The 15,257-nt window shown below is 45.0% G+C and overlaps 7 protein-coding genes across 7 annotated transcripts; 3 read left to right on the forward strand and 4 right to left on the reverse strand.

Annotated features, from left to right (window-relative positions):
• Window positions 1-257: 257 nt before the first annotated feature.
• BGW36DRAFT_466304 (uncharacterized protein) lies at window positions 258-3,803 on the forward strand (the record flags this gene model as incomplete). Its single annotated transcript, XM_046222334.1, has 14 exons — window positions 258-486; window positions 545-606; window positions 658-1,430; window positions 1,498-1,529; window positions 1,608-1,744; window positions 1,796-1,813; window positions 1,870-2,196; window positions 2,254-2,275; window positions 2,326-2,687; window positions 2,749-2,798; window positions 2,858-2,980; window positions 3,052-3,217; window positions 3,273-3,433; window positions 3,494-3,803. The coding sequence occupies 14 exons, from the start codon at window positions 258-260 to the stop codon at window positions 3,765-3,767; spliced, it is 2,736 nt and encodes a 911-aa protein (XP_046065770.1). The 3' UTR covers window positions 3,768-3,803.
• Window positions 3,804-4,129: 326 nt separating this feature from the next.
• On the forward strand, window positions 4,130-5,166 carry BGW36DRAFT_365186 (uncharacterized protein; the record flags this gene model as incomplete). Its single annotated transcript, XM_046214625.1, has 2 exons — window positions 4,130-4,586; window positions 4,649-5,166. 2 exons carry the CDS (start codon window positions 4,130-4,132, stop codon window positions 5,164-5,166), a joined length of 975 nt encoding a protein of 324 aa, XP_046065771.1.
• A 162-nt stretch (window positions 5,167-5,328) lies between these two features.
• On the reverse strand, window positions 5,329-5,967 carry BGW36DRAFT_401791 (Nitroreductase-like protein; the record flags this gene model as incomplete). Its single annotated transcript, XM_046218786.1, has 1 exon — window positions 5,329-5,967. The coding sequence occupies one exon, from the start codon at window positions 5,965-5,967 to the stop codon at window positions 5,329-5,331; it is 639 nt and encodes a 212-aa protein (XP_046065772.1).
• Window positions 5,968-6,589: 622 nt separating this feature from the next.
• On the forward strand, window positions 6,590-8,215 carry BGW36DRAFT_433420 (major facilitator superfamily domain-containing protein; the record flags this gene model as incomplete). The annotated part of the gene is made up of 2 exons (XM_046221272.1): window positions 6,590-6,876; window positions 7,078-8,215. The coding sequence occupies 2 exons, from the start codon at window positions 6,590-6,592 to the stop codon at window positions 8,213-8,215; spliced, it is 1,425 nt and encodes a 474-aa protein (XP_046065773.1).
• A 342-nt stretch (window positions 8,216-8,557) lies between these two features.
• BGW36DRAFT_308498 (polygalacturonase) lies at window positions 8,558-9,943 on the reverse strand (the record flags this gene model as incomplete). Its single annotated transcript, XM_046212335.1, has 4 exons — window positions 8,558-8,813; window positions 8,902-8,986; window positions 9,062-9,614; window positions 9,692-9,943. 4 exons carry the CDS (start codon window positions 9,941-9,943, stop codon window positions 8,558-8,560), a joined length of 1,146 nt encoding a protein of 381 aa, XP_046065774.1.
• A 509-nt stretch (window positions 9,944-10,452) lies between these two features.
• BGW36DRAFT_390840 (uncharacterized protein) lies at window positions 10,453-12,056 on the reverse strand. The gene is made up of 2 exons (XM_046217528.1): window positions 11,237-12,056; window positions 10,453-11,181 (listed from the first exon to the last, which is right to left on the reverse strand). Exons 1-2 carry the CDS (start codon window positions 11,833-11,835, stop codon window positions 10,686-10,688), a joined length of 1,095 nt encoding a protein of 364 aa, XP_046065775.1. The 5' UTR covers window positions 11,836-12,056; the 3' UTR covers window positions 10,453-10,685.
• A 398-nt stretch (window positions 12,057-12,454) lies between these two features.
• Window positions 12,455-14,704, reverse strand: BGW36DRAFT_308446 (uncharacterized protein; the record flags this gene model as incomplete). The annotated part of the gene is made up of 2 exons (XM_046212328.1): window positions 12,455-14,223; window positions 14,278-14,704. 2 exons carry the CDS (start codon window positions 14,702-14,704, stop codon window positions 12,455-12,457), a joined length of 2,196 nt encoding a protein of 731 aa, XP_046065776.1.
• Window positions 14,705-15,257: the final 553 nt, after the last annotated feature.

Here is a 15,257-nt window from a genome sequence, read left to right on the forward strand (position 1 = left end):
AGAAGCACGAAACACATTCTAGTGCTGAGGCGCTGACTTCTGATATGTAACCCTGAGCATTGAAAATAGTAGTTAACTTAATTACTGTGGATTGGTATAATGCGCCGCCGAGGTTGTATCTTTCTGGAAAGCTGCAAACTGAATCTTTTCAATAAATGTTAGTTGGAAGATCTCTAATTAATCTGCTGTTTCCCACTACCTGAAACTCAATGTGTCTTTAAAAGAGAGTCGCTTCTTCTATAAATGTCGTTATAGAAATGTGGAGGTCATTACGCCATTGTCTTTGGCTGGCCGTCTTCACGGCGGCCTCCCACGCCGCTGCTGATGTACTGCAGTTCACAAATGTGACCGCTGGCCATCCAGTGAAACTAGGGACGGAACTTCGAATTCTTTGCGTTGGAGACTCGATCACCGTAGGGTATCGAAGTGATCAAGATGGTGGTGACGGCAACGGTTATCGACTTCAACTTCGTGATAACTTGTATAGTAGGTGGCAACAGCCCTTTCAGCAAACTTTGGCGCCGGCTGACAGACGGTCTCATAGAGGACAACGTGACTTTTGCGGGGAGCGAGACGGATGATGGAGTAATGATTGGAGGATATTTCGTGCGTAACTGGATAATCCTAAACTATCACCACCCTATTAACCCGTTCTAGGCTGCGTGGTCTGGGAAAACCATTCAATATATGGCCGACCATATCGGGCCTTCCTTGGAACAACGTCCGAACATCGTACTTATCCATGCTGGGACCAATGATATGAACCCAAACCCATCGATTTCCACAGAGGGGAATGATCCGAATGGTGCCGCGCAACGCCTAGGATCATTGATTGACCAAGTACTCCAAGCATGCCCGGATGCTACGATTCTTGTGGCCATGATTATCAACACCTGCGTCGCAAATCAAGAACCCCAGACACAAGTATACCAGGGCTTGATTCCGAATATCGTGCAACAGCGTAGCGACAATGGGTCGCACGTGCTCGCAGTCAATTTCACATCCTTTCCGAACAGCAGTCTGCATTCCGATGATTGCATACACCCGAACAACGCCGGTTACCAGGTTTTCGGTGACTATTGGTATGATTTTATCACTCAGATTCCGAGTGACTGGATCAATGCACCAGTCGGGCCTGATCCAAATCGCACAGATGGGGTCTATGCCAATGGAGGGCTGGACAATGGCATCCCGTCTCCTGATATCGGAACAAGCCCTGTTCAAGTTACTCCAAGTGAGAATATCACGTCGGCTGTAACAGTTGCGTTACAGAATGGGCAGGCTAGTTGTAATGCTACCCCTGTCTGGACGGCTACAGGGGAAATCTTTCCAGGAGGTGTTGGGTCCAATGGCGATTGGAAGTACCACACAAACTGGACTGAGTCCGAAAAGGTTGCTGCTGGGCTTGGTCTAGATCGTCATTATGTTGGGTGAGTTTCTGTCAGTTCCAGAAGGTGGAAAAAATTGAACTAGTGGCTGATGATGTTGGAACTGCAGACTGTATGACATGGATGGCGATGGAAAAGTCGGTAAGTTTCTAATTGCTCCATTTCTTTGGTCATTGATTTATAATTCGTCACATTGAACGACTACTGAGGTACTTGCAGATTATGTATGGCTCGACCCGATGACTGGAGAGATCACATGTTGGTTGAATCGGCTCCCTGATCCATGGACTCCAGCTGGAAGCAACGGGGGTATTATTGGAAGCGGAGCAGGAGCAGAAAACTCGGTCTTTATTGCTGTAAGTTAGCCGTCAAAACTTTCCTTTCAGAGCTGACACTTGTGCTTTTAGGATATGAATGGCGATGGGGTAGGTAATAAGACAAGCCGAATATTTTCTTGACTAACATTGGCACGAAACAATAGCTTGCAGACTATATGGTCGTAGACCCAAATAGCGGCTCAGTCTCTATCTGGTGGAATCACGGACCGGACAACAGTTGGGATAACGGATGGAAGTTTGTCGGAGGGGGGCAGATTGCCTCTGGAGTTTCTCACGCTAATTGGGTAACGCTACGATTTGCGGATATCAATGGTGATGGAAGATCAGACTATGTCTATATTGGTGAAGGAGGTGCTGTGAAACATTTTATGAATACTGGAACGGTGGGAGGACAAGATGTGCTTTTTGCCGAGCAAGGGGGGATTTTCGAAGGTGCTACATCTAACATATCGGACATTGTGTTTGCTGATGTGAGTTTTACCCTTTGAGGAGTGAAATCTGAATTTTCTAGAAGCTAATAATTGTAGCTCAATGGGGATGGTCGCGATGGTGAGTCGTGGACATGGGTGGGCTGAAATTCGGCTAATTTGCGTCCAAAGACTATCTGATCTGGGATGTTGATGGTGGCCTTACGGGGTTCCTGAATCAACCTACACAGAACGAAGGAGTACCTCAGTTTATTGACCAAGGGGGCCCAAAATCACTTGCTGAGGGCGACTCGCAGGACCCGGCTTTTCTTAGGCTAGCCGATATGGACGGGTTAGTAACAATCATATCAATCCTTTCCGACGAAATGAAAAACAACATTTGTATATTAATCGAGTCCCGATTTAGTGACGGCAAGGATGATTACGTCTACATAGATGAAAATGGCGGTCTCTGGGTGTCGTATAACCGTGGGACAGGTGACACGAGTCTTCTGATGGACGGTCTCCGCTTTGCCGATATTGATGGTGACGGGGTTAGTATTTGTGGTAGAAGAATTCCCAGCATGTGTATCTGCTAAATCTTGAATAATTCAGCAAGACGACTATGTTTGGCTTGACCCAACCACGGGAGCTCCGACTGTGTAGTAAGTTGATGAACCACACCATTCGTGTTGAAAATGCTTCTTATTGATGGACGGGGTAGCATAAACAATGGCCCTGAATCTTCCGATTCTCTCGGATGGTCATGGAAACCGTTGAATATCAGTAACCCTGTTGGCACTGACTCCGTTGTAGCTTCGCAAGTTCATTTTGGAGATATAGATGGGTAAGTCAGTTTTCTCGATATAACCCCAGCATGAAAGTTCTACGATTTGTTGCTAACCCGTTATCGCTTAGTGATGGAAAAGATGACTATATTGTTCTCGACCCAGAATCAGGAGCGGTGACAGCGTATCTAAATCTCGGTTCAAATAGAGACACACGATGGAATTCCACTGGTTTGATTGGAACTGGTTTAGGCCCTGGAGTAAACGTTCGGTTTGCTGACATTGACGGCGATGGAGTGAGTTTACATGCTTTTACTTTGGTGAATAACCTTGTTTTGACTTATTGTAAAGTACGATGATTATATCTATCTCCACTCAAATGGTAGCACGACTATCTATCGGAACACCTACGCACCTGACACACCGTCTACTGATTGGAAAGCATTGCCCGAAGCAGACGCTGCTGGTATTGGCCAGCGAGCCGAAGAAATTGATTTCTACGATATAAACAAGTAAGAGACCCAATCTCTCTAAATCATGATTATGATCCCCGCTAAAAATTCCTGGAAAAGCGACGGAAAAGCGGACTATGTGTGGACGAGCGCTGTCAATGGATCCATACAGGTTCTTTTCAATAATTACCCAAATCAGCCTTCCTGGCTTGACCAGGGAATAGTAGCTGATGGAGTTGGCACCTCTGGGTCATGCATACGGTATGGCGTGCTCCTGAACTCGACTTATCCGGATTATATTATTGTCAACCCGCAGAATGGGACTATTGCTGCTCGGTTGAATAGTTGTGATGCTCAAAATATTGGCCCAAAGGCACAAAAGGGGCAGCACTAATGAGGAGTTTTGGCTATCTAAGTTGACGTGACAACAGATACAGACAAATAAAAAAGATATAATTATTTCGAGGAATTGTATTACCTAACAAATGTTTGCGTGTCTGGTATGTATACTCACTACATGTATCAATACGCGTTATTAGGGTTAGGGTTAGTAGTACCGTTAGCTAGCCTTGTTGATTTATCATCCTCATGCCAGCGTTGCCGATCTGCAACTGCTGTGCTAGCGCAATTTGTCAGCTATCGTCATGCTAGCTCAGCGACTAGCAGATGGCTTTGCTAAATAAGTAATTTGCATTTCGAATATTAAATTTGCCCAAGCAATTTTCTCACCCCCATCGATCGTACAGCTGAAGAAACATGGCAGATCATTTGTTCTTTCGCAATGTTCCAGCCATCCAATTCCCGTTCATTGAATGTGATTTACACCAGCTGAACAAGCTCTCACTTTATGTAGACACCTTATCGGAACTTTTGGACCAGGCAAAACGAGGCGTCGCCTCCCTGAATCTTCTCCAAGCTAGGGTCCACAACAATCAAGTCGTGAGATGCACTCCACAATCCGTAAAGGTGACGGCCGCAGCTCGCTATGCACCCAGTCCCGGCGGGCTCGATTTAGGCAATATCGCAATCAATTCTTTTGTCGGATTAGTGACCTTTCTTCCACTACCGGATATCAAAACCCTCGCAAACAATACTGCTGCTCTTCGCAAATCCGATCTCCTTTTTGAGAGGAAAGAGGTGAATGCCAGGTGGGGAACATACTACACTCATCTCACCGCATGCAACTCGGAGTGGGCCCAACGCTTCTTCCAGGGTTGGTTACAACACAAATGTACAATCCCTCAAGAACCAGTACTGATGTTTAAACTCCCATAGACATCCAAGAAAACCTCAAAGCTGTAGACTCGGGGGCAAATTCGCCTACTAGAGAACAACCAGCGGCGCCAAACTTCCACCATCAAATAAATGTACATTATTCCAACCCGCTCGCCAATCTAAGCACCTCACAGTCAATCACAAAGATTTCACAAAATCTCTCACCTAGCTCCCCCCAAGCAAGTTGCCCTCCAATATTACCACCCAAACAGAACGAATCAAGCTATCCCACTGATGATCAAATATCCAATGATATCCAGCTGTATCTACGCGCCCTGAAAGCAAAGGAGAAAGCCTGGGGGCCAGAAAATATCACTACATTGGAGACTATCAATGATCTTGGTAAGCTTTATGCTAAGCAAGGAAAAGTTGTGGAGGCGGAGGAGATGTATGTGCGTGCATTGTCTGGCTTCGAGAAGGTTTTGGGAACAAGTCACGACAGAACCCTGAAAGTCTCTGTCGATCTCCAGGAACTGCGCTCCTTGGTAGCTGGTCAGGAAACGAGGGTTATACAATAAACCTAAAGCTCATGCTCGATTCTAGTCTCAAGATGTTCAGAAGCACTCTATCTCTTGTAATCGACAAGCAGATGAAACGCAGCTCACAGCAAAATATCTATACGATTTTTCGTCTAAAGCACACTCGAAGGTTCACGATGCCTTAAATGGCGCAAAACATCTTCACAGCTTTCCCTCTTCCTCCCCATCGATATGAAAGACCTTTAATCTCTCCTCTATTGCCACCTTCTGTTCTTTCTCCCCCACCAACGTTCCCTTCTCGGGCAATCCAAAGACCATCTGGGCCCTCAACTTCCAACTGCCACTGATGCCCCACTCCTTCCTTACACCCTCATCAATCAGTGGATTGTAATGCTGCACATTAACACCCAATCCGTGCTCCTCAAGTGCAACCCACAAGTAATACTGATGCATTCCATTACTCTGATGCACCCACTCTTCCGCCTTATCTTTATAATGATCTGCCGCACCTTTTTTCATCTGTTCTAGAACCTCGATATCATCCCAGAATAGGATTGTGCCGTAACCTTTGCTGTACGCGTTGATCTTGTCTGCAGAACCGGAGCTCTTGTAACGTTCGCTACCTAGGTTTGTTTCAAGGGCGGCCCCGGTGATAGACCAGAGTTTGCGGTGAGCTTCGGAGAAGTGGATGGTGAGACGAGTGGTTTGACTGTTGAATGCGGAAGGGACGTAGAGAAGGGCGTTTGAAGCGAGGTCGATTATGTTGCGGTCTGGGACGGGCGAGATAGGCTGAAGGGCGCGGATCGAACGACGTTTTTGAGTAGCAATTGCGAAACTCATGGCGTTTGCGGAAGACATGACCAGTGTATTTGACTGTGGTGATAGGGGTTTCGCTGTCTTTGGGTAATGAATCGAAAGATATAGAACAGTTAGACTGATAATAGGGGGATCTTGAAGAATATTTATCCCCCGACGGTTTACCGGAAACTGCTTATCAACCAAGTATACCATGCTCTGATACTAATTAATAGAGGAAGCCTTAGGGTTGTGCTAGCTTTGGGACCGTTCATTCATGGGGATGGTAAGCGAGCTTTGTAAGCTGGTCCCCCCTTCAAACTGGGGACGAATTATTTAGTGCGCTTGGGAGCGTTGCTTACAACAGCTGGATTGTATTATTGTTATTATTATTATTATTAATCAGGGTTAATTTCCATATCTAGCCTGAGACTATGACAGAAACTAGCTATTTGAGGGTTGGAAGGTGGGATGCTAGCTGGATTATATGGTTGGATGGATATTTCCCATTATAAATCTTTGAGATAGACCATTCCAAATATCCCTGATCCCAGCTTTTCATTTCTGTTCCTAATTTCCCCATTTATTAGTAGAGGTTGCCATGATTGACATTGAATAGCCCCTCTCACACTGTCCATCACCCAAACTCTCACACAAGTCTCATACAATGACAGAAAAACCCTTCCTAAACTCAGACGGGCATCTCGATTTTGCTCCCGACGACCCATCAAATCCAAAGAACTGGTCCACAAAGCGAAAATGCTACATCACGGGAGTCTCTATTCTCTTGGTTATGAATGCCACATTCGCTTCATCAGCACCGTCTGGAGCCTTTGAAGGGATCAGCCAGGATTTACAGATTTCTGCCGAGGCTGCTGGATTGGTTACTACCCTGTTTCTTTTGGGGTACTGCGCCGGTCCTTTGATCTGGGCACCGTTGTCGGAGTTTTATGGGTGAGCCTTCCTTGCAAAGTAGCTTTCTGAGGAGCGGGATTAGTTTGCCAAAACGATATTTACCTTAGGGAAAGATGAATGTATTTTAGGCGGTTTGTGCCTATGAACCAGTGTGTCACCCCTCGCGAAACTATAATGAAAAGCACCACCATAGACACCTTTCTAATCACATACTATCTCGCTAACTTCATGATATAATAGCCGTCGTTATATCTTCTACATAACGTTCACCCTCTACTTAATCCTGAGCTTTCTCTGCGCTTTCACACCGAACTTCGCCGGGCTGCTACTTGGTCGCTTCCTAACCAGCACATTCGCTAGTTCCGCTCTCTCTAATGCGCCCGGTGTACTCGGAGATATATGGGATCCTACCGAGCGGGGCAATGCTATGATTTTGTTTTCAGTCATGACTTTCGTGGGTCCTGCACTAGGTCCCGTGGTCTCCGGATTTCTAGAGCTGAAGAAATCCTGGAGATGGACTTTCTATGTTCTGCTTTGGCTCGCTGGCATAACGGAGATATTCCTCTTCACCATTCCCGAAACCCTACCTAGCATTATTTTGCTAAATAAAGCCCGAGAGATTCGCAAAGATGACCCCGAGAGCGGCCATGTTATCGCATCCGTTGAGGCGACAGACCGGCGGTTGACGTCGATCTTCAAAGTTGCGTTGGTAAGACCTTGGAAAATATTGTTCGATCCTATCAGCTTCTTGGTAGCTCTGTACTATTCAGTCGTTTATACCCTACTGTATATGCTTTTCAGCATCTATCCAATCGTGTTTCAACAAAAGAGAAGTTGGAATACTGGGGTTGGGGAACTACCACTTATTGGTGTGGTCATAGGCGCATGCTTGGGAGGATCATTCATATACTTCCTCAGTGCAAGAGAGAAAAGAAAAAGATTGACTGCCAGTTATCTTCCCAAGACCCCTGAAGATCGACTTCCAGTGGCAATGATTGGTGGGGTATTATTTGCAGTTAGCATATTCTGGTTTGCCTGGACTGCAGAGTTCAATTCGATACATTGGATTGTGCCAACGATCGCAGGGACTTTTCTGGCAGCTTCGATCCTGCTAATATTCGTTTCTTATATTAACTATCTGATCGACACATATGTTATGTTTGCTGCTTCGACACTCGCTGCCAACACGGTAGCTCGATCTGCTTGCGCTGCGGCATCACCATTATTTACACAATACATGTTTGATGCGTTGGGCGTTGGTGGCGCAGGCTCTCTCATCGGAGGAGTCGCAGTAATACTTGCGCCAATCCCATTTGTCTTTTACAAATATGGCAAGTCGATTCGACAACGATCGAATTTCGCCCCGACGAAGGAGTAGGGATATGCCATCAGCGTGAAGAAGACATGTATATGATGCGCGTTTGAGAAGATGCAATAATGAGTTGGGCCCAAAGATGTGAAATGTTTTTGAGTATCATAAATTCTCTATTTCCAATATTTTTAAGCTATGATACAATCACATGCCTTCACAATAGTAATTCAATAGGGTTGGAGAGTAACGGGATAATATCAGCTTGACATGAAGACGTAAAGATATTTTGCTTAACGTCATATTTTAGCCTATTGTTGTTGTTGAATACTGAATATGTACAAATGTACAGATGATCATGTGATAAATACACTATTGAAACCGGAAATATAGCGAACTTGTCGGTTCTGCTTACGCAGAACAGGTAGCAGCGCTGGGAACATTTTCACAGCTGCCATAATCCTTGCCTCCAGTAACGGTGACGCTCTCCCAAGTCCAGTCGGAGCATCCGGAGCTGCCACAGACAATGACGATGTTGTACCCACCAGAATCTACTGCACCGGATCCTGAAATGTTTTCAATAGTCAGGCCAGTTATGGGAATTCCTGACGTAGGATTTCCCTTCAAATCACCGCCGTCGTAGTTCTGCTCAATGAGAATCCCGTAGCTTCATATCAAGATTAGTATCGTCGCCATGCCGTGTAGAAGAGAGAAGAGTTCCATAAGGAAACTAAGGATGGCCCTAGAAAACTTACTTTGCAATTGACTCTAAAGTGATCCCGGAGTAAGTTACTCCCTTGATTGTTCCGGTATCGCCTTCAGTGGCTTTTATGCGGATACCTAGATCAATGTGAGCGGCAATTTATAGGCTTCGTGAGTTATATAGTTGAGCTATGAATGCTGAAGCGTACTTACCATTGGCGGAGCTCTTGACTTCGGAGTTTTTGAAGGTGACAGTATCGACAGTATTGTCTGACCGACCACCAACACTACCGATGGACAGTCCATGGCCACCAGAGCATACTCCACCGCTGAACGTGATATCTGTACCAGAATTGACCGCAACACAGTCGTCCTGGTTATAGACATTGGCACCAGTGATTGTGACACTAGAGCTCGAACCGATATCAAAACCATCGGTATTGTGACCGCCCTCAGTGTCACCGGCAGAATTGTCAATGGTCATGTCTGTAATGGTCAGGCCGTCGCAGCCGTTAATGCTAACAGCTTGCACAGGAGTATTTTGAATATGGAGATTTGCAATCGAGGATGAACTCAGATCATGCGCGTAGAAAAACTTGGGCTTCGTTTTCCCGCCGTTGCTGCCTTCGCCATCCCACCATCGGGCTCCATCCGGGTTCAAGTAAGCGCCAGAAGCACCTTCGATTGTGATGCCTTTGCCTCCGATTTGGAGCAGAGGACCACCCCATTCTTCGTACCCCCAGGTTGTCTCTCCCTCGAAGATAACCTGCCCGTAAACATGTTAGTCTCAGCTGTCCGAGGACTTGCCGAGGTCTTGGAGATTGAGGATCTAGGAGTTCTCACCGATGTATCGTCTGGTAGGCTACTGAGATCAAGGGTCGTGCCCGAGGGAACTGCAACATTAGATAAGATGATAGTTGAGCATGATTTCTGAGAGGCGCTCGCCGAAGCTGCGCCACTCGATCCAGAAAACGTGCAACTGGTCGCCCGCTTGTCCAATGTTGGAGCTTTTGTGATAGTAGGTTCAGCGACCGGCTTCGCGATTGTGCCAGCTGCAAGCGCAGCGAGGACTAGATAACTTAAAAGGCTTGACATTATGAAATTGATGAGGCAGCCAGATTTTATTTTTGTTTAGAGCTCGAATAGATACATATGTAGTAAAGTTATCTCAATTATAGCCATAGATAGGAAGCATGAACCTTTAGAAAGATTATATAGATGTCATTTTAGACAGATCACGAAGCACCCTGAATTGACTATGGGTGTAGAGCTCTTATTCTCCTCCAATAGTCTGAATTTGAAAATTCTCGACAAAAGTCTTATTGGTGGTAAATATAAGTTTATGCGGAGAAAGCTTGGAGCTATACTCCGCACAGAGTATTAAATGTATTACGTATTAATTTAAGCTGAAACAATAGATCCTCATCTCGTCTAATAAGTGGAATCAAAGATGCGCCAAAGGCAAATATAACCTACAAATCTCCATTACCCCGAATTTAAATTTCTTATAGGCTGTAGATCTCATATTTGCTTCTCATATTTTCCACCACTCGAGTTGCGTTATTGAGACCGGAAACTTGCTCCGCATTTGTTTAGGTTATTGGGTCATTGATCTAGTACCTATTTGGGAATAAATACATGTAGTAGAAGTTAACAAACACTAGTTGATAGATTAAATAATATCAATAATAACTTCTTAAATAAAGGAATAGGGTGTTATGCCACACATAATTTACCCCAACATTATGCCTGAATCGGCACTAGACGCATATCCAGCACCTTCCAAAACAAACTGATTCCGTTTCTATTATTTAATCGTTTGTCGGTAATCCCCCGCCTATATCGCTAGTATTTCCGGCTTATATGAACAAGCACATACTCTGGGGTGCTTGCCACTTTGCTCCTCGCTTAAGCCATGCAATCTTGAGCCCCGGATAATGCTTTCATTTTCCCGGGTCAGAATGCTGTGCATGATGGGTAGAAAAATGTCGACGTGCCTGATGAATGCAAATTTGAGGAATAGAGGAAGAAGTATATGCTTTCTGTTCTTCCACAGCTCGGCGTCAATGAGATCCTGATGCTTCGAGTCCACCATACCGTCTGCCCGCCCTACTATGCAAAGTTTTTGCAAGCTTTTCAGGCTAGCTATTGCTTCGAGAGAAATGCAAATATTCGGTGCACCCCATGGATAGCCGAGATTAAGCTGAAAATGAACCGAGCGGATCACCTGAAGCCTTTCCTTGAGAAGGAATTTTGTCCAACCAATAACATTGTGGTATGTATGAGTCTTGAAGATACTCTCGGAATACAGTATAACGATAGACTCGGCATATCTGAAACCATATGGTTAGATGCAGGATAGATAATTTTCATTAAAGATATACACACATTTGCCGGCAGACCTGTAACAGAGAGACAATGTGAGGATTGAAAGTAATAGGCTTTTCAATGTGTCGCAATGAGGTCCACCTGCCTCCTCCATCGGCATCGTCGATTTTAGATTGCCAAAAGATGGTGTGGTCAGAGGAGGGAGGTGGGCCGTTAAACCCTGCGTGTGAGGTATCTATCTCAATGATGAGTTTTCCAAAGACTTTTCTGTATATTTCTACCCTAATTTCTGGTGGTAATAACTTGAAGAAATTGGACTGTTCCTGAGAGCAATATTCTTGCTGACCCTTTCTAAATGCCTTGTTCGAAGGAGAAATGGCCCGTTTTCGAGGATAGAGAGGCCGTTTCAAAGCCCCCTTGTCGTATATCGCCCATTCATACTCAATCTGCGCTTCTTGGACAGCCTCTGTCGCAGGTGTCAAGCGATTGTTTATCCACTTTTTTGCCGGCTTGGGAATGAGACGATAAAGTGGGATGGATCGGGCTTCGGCTTTCCTCCGTTCCAGCTCTAACTTTGCCGCTGTGATCCTTGCGTCAGATATTTTGTCGCGCTTCTTCTGTGCCTCAATCTCTTCGGGAGATGGACCTGGGAAACCCATATTGATACTCCTTGCTGGTCGTCACGCTGAGATGATCGAATGAAGTGGGGTCTAAGGTACAGGCGGGGGTTGAAAAAGCCGCAGCTAAAAAAAACCATGTCACGTCACAATCTAGGATGTTACATGTGGAAGAGACCAACTAATTAGGAAGCATAGAAACCCATCCCGGGACTTTTACCCCAACATTATCTGATTCGTACTGGATGCATCGTGAAGTACCGTGCCTGGGAGTATCCAAAAAGATTGTTTATAGTATTCAGCTCTCTTTCAAATAAATCACTTCCATTTCTATTATCTTATTATTTATTAATATATCTATTATCTATATCGCTAGTTTGTCTGGCATAAGTTCTATACACAAGCATTTACTGCAGGCCCTAGGCCGCTTATAATTAAAATAAATATACATAATATATTAATTTAAACGGACTTTGAAGCGTTGGTGGCATAGTGGATATGAAAGTGGAAAACAAGAGATCGATTGATTCAATGTTGTGTACGACAAGGGGCTAATATAACATGTTAATATAGTTGGCTTAATAGAGTTAATAACGATAATAATATAGATAGAAGTCAAGCCCAGGTTTTTCACATATACCTAACCAAGACATTGATAAGATCAACAGCCTCCACCACAACCAGCTCCTCCTCCCCCTCCACCACCCCCAGAGGTGTTTTGAATATACCCAAAGCCATTTCCATGCTCTCTTCTCGCCACGGCACAGCCTGAAGCAAAGCTCGCTCCTCCACAGCTCCCCGCTGCCATAGATGGAGTACAAGAACCACTTATACAGTTCCCTGCCTCGTTATGTCCGAGATTAATGCAGCTAGGGTGATTGACATACGCATCAAGATGAAGAGGGGGATTGCTCTCAAAGACCTGGCAAATGGTGTTGCGTTTTTCGTTATTGTTTTTCTTTGTCTTCACAGAATCTTGCTTCTCGGCCTCCTGTTTTTCGTGTTTCTTGATAAATTTGTCTAGCTTCTTTCTGCGCACAGGCCCATATGCTGGTTTTCCGATTGCCCGGACTGCATTATGAGCAGAGATATGTGCAGTCTCTGTCTGTTCTAGATCGATCCTTCTTTCATCTTCTTGCTGTAATTTCTCCAGGTTTTTGCTGACTTCAGATGACAGTGACAGTTTCTCAAACAGGCCTTTGCTCCGAGTCGCCTCGCAATACCAGCAAAAACATTCACTGTAAACCATTCCGCCGGTCATCTTTCGGTACTGTTTGACCGTCCAGGCAAACGAATCTGAAATCCGGCCCTCATCAATCCTGTCGTTGTGATCAATAAATCGAACCGGCTTTTTGCGCGAAGTCGTTGTGAGGGAGTGAGTATAATATCGTTTCGGATCTAGTTGATGCGTATGCCAGACAAGATCCACATCCAGCGTCGGTACAACAATTTGCGATGGGTTCTCGACAATTATTCTCCAGAAGATGTCATATTTTTCGATGAATCTGTGTGTTAGTGCGGAAAGATCTTCTGATGAGGGTAAACCCAACCAGTTGAGCTTTTTCATTTTTTGTACAAAAGTACCTTGTCTAATGACTGCACCAACTAAATCTAGGGCAAAGATCGATGAATTATTACCCCAATACCGAGACATCATTCGACGCAACGTCCCTCGCCCTTCACCCTTTGACGAGTGGAACATCCTCCTGTGGCATAATTCCGCGTCCATGTCAAGAGCGTTGATCTTCAGGTTGTGCTTGTAGACTTCAGAATGAATACCATCTGCTAGGTCCCGAACTGACCGACATTCCTTTCCCTTCCGATTCAGTATTTTGAGCAATTCTCGACGGTAGTTCAATAAGTAGTAGTTTGGAGTAAGCTGCGACCACTTCGCTCTTCGCTTTACTTGATTCTTCACCACGCCATTTGGGTTGTACAGCGTTCCTGGCATAGGCAGCTCCTGTTTAAGCAAAGCACGATTGTCTTTCCGGAATTTGAGAACTGGGAGGTAATCATGATCAAGAACCGTGTTGCAGCCAGAGCACAATACTTCAAACGACTGATCTGCGTATCCCGTAGCCGATTGAAACCCAATATAATCCTCGCGGTGAGTTCGTCCAGGGGATAACATCGTAATATGTGCGGTTGTCCAGGGAACTTTTGTCTTATTATGACAGAGGGGACAATCGAGGTTGTAGTCCAAAGAATCATGAACATTATCCCATTTCCTGCCAATTTGAGTTCTCCATGTGCTTCGAGATATTTTACCGGGTTCGTATAAATAGCTATTTTTGTCATCGCAGGTTATACAGTCGTTGATTAGATCCCAGGGGAACGGGGTTGCCCAGAGATTCATTCTTGCCTGCCGGAAGCAATCTTCCAGGTAAGCGCGAGGATTGAGCATGAACGTGTGCCAGACCATCAGAACGTCTGCACTCAGTCATTAGAGTACAACATTATGTGATATGGTTAGAACATCCATACCTAGAGGCGGGAGCTCTTCCCTTGTTAATGTAACTCTGATACCATCATCGAGCTTCAGAGGATCCATGTCAAACGCTTTCAGAGACATCACAGTTGGCGGATTGTTATACCTCGGCACACCCATCCACCACCGCGTGAACCGATCAACCGCTCGAGAAACATACACCTGCCATATCTTTTCCCGTACTCGTTGTTGGATCTCCGCATTCTCAAGCAAATCCGGATAACTATCTCGCCCCCCAATTTTGAAAAGACCAATTTCATTCTCAACCGACTCCCGTAACTGCGCGAGAGCAGCTAGGAATTTGAGATGGGAAATACATTCTGCTCCTGTCACCGTGGTGGTGGTAGACGCAGCTCCTAATATCTCTGGTATTTCAGGCTCATCGCCCGAATCTGATTCATTATTGTCATAAAATACTGGCATCTCATTTTGTGTCTCTGCTGGAAGTAAAACATCCGGAATCGCGTTTTTGTTGTCCTTCTCTGAAGTAGATGATTCCATTCTGATGGGGTACTGCGTGGTTTGTGACAGTTTAACGTGTGAATAATTATCTCGTGATATATTTATTTCCTTCCATGATAGAATCTCGTATTTCCGACAGCTTTATATATTATTTATTCCCATTTTTTTGGAGATTGTTTGTAATCAAGACCGAGAATGCGCCTGGTGTGGCGGTGCAGGGCGGCTCTGCATACAATTCGGTTGTTATTTCCGAAATCGGATCGTCGGGCGTTGATGGATATGCAGTGTATCCACCACTTGTCAATTAAAAAGCATCACTACTGGTGAAATTTAGTTTTCAGCTTGATTGTGTCGGTATTTATCTCTGTTTTGCTTATCTGGACATCTCTGTAATAAAATGAACTTATCGCTAGATTCTGGGTGGTCTGAAAGGACTCCTGAGTCATGCGGCTGATATAGGGCATGATAAGATGTCTAGAGATGGTCTCAACTTGGGGTGTCTTTTCTTGGTTAA

Source organism: Talaromyces proteolyticus (assembly GCF_021365285.1).
Source record: "Talaromyces proteolyticus strain PMI_201 chromosome Unknown BGW36scaffold_15, whole genome shotgun sequence".
Classification (NCBI taxonomy): Eukaryota; Fungi; Ascomycota; class Eurotiomycetes; order Eurotiales; family Trichocomaceae; genus Talaromyces; species Talaromyces proteolyticus.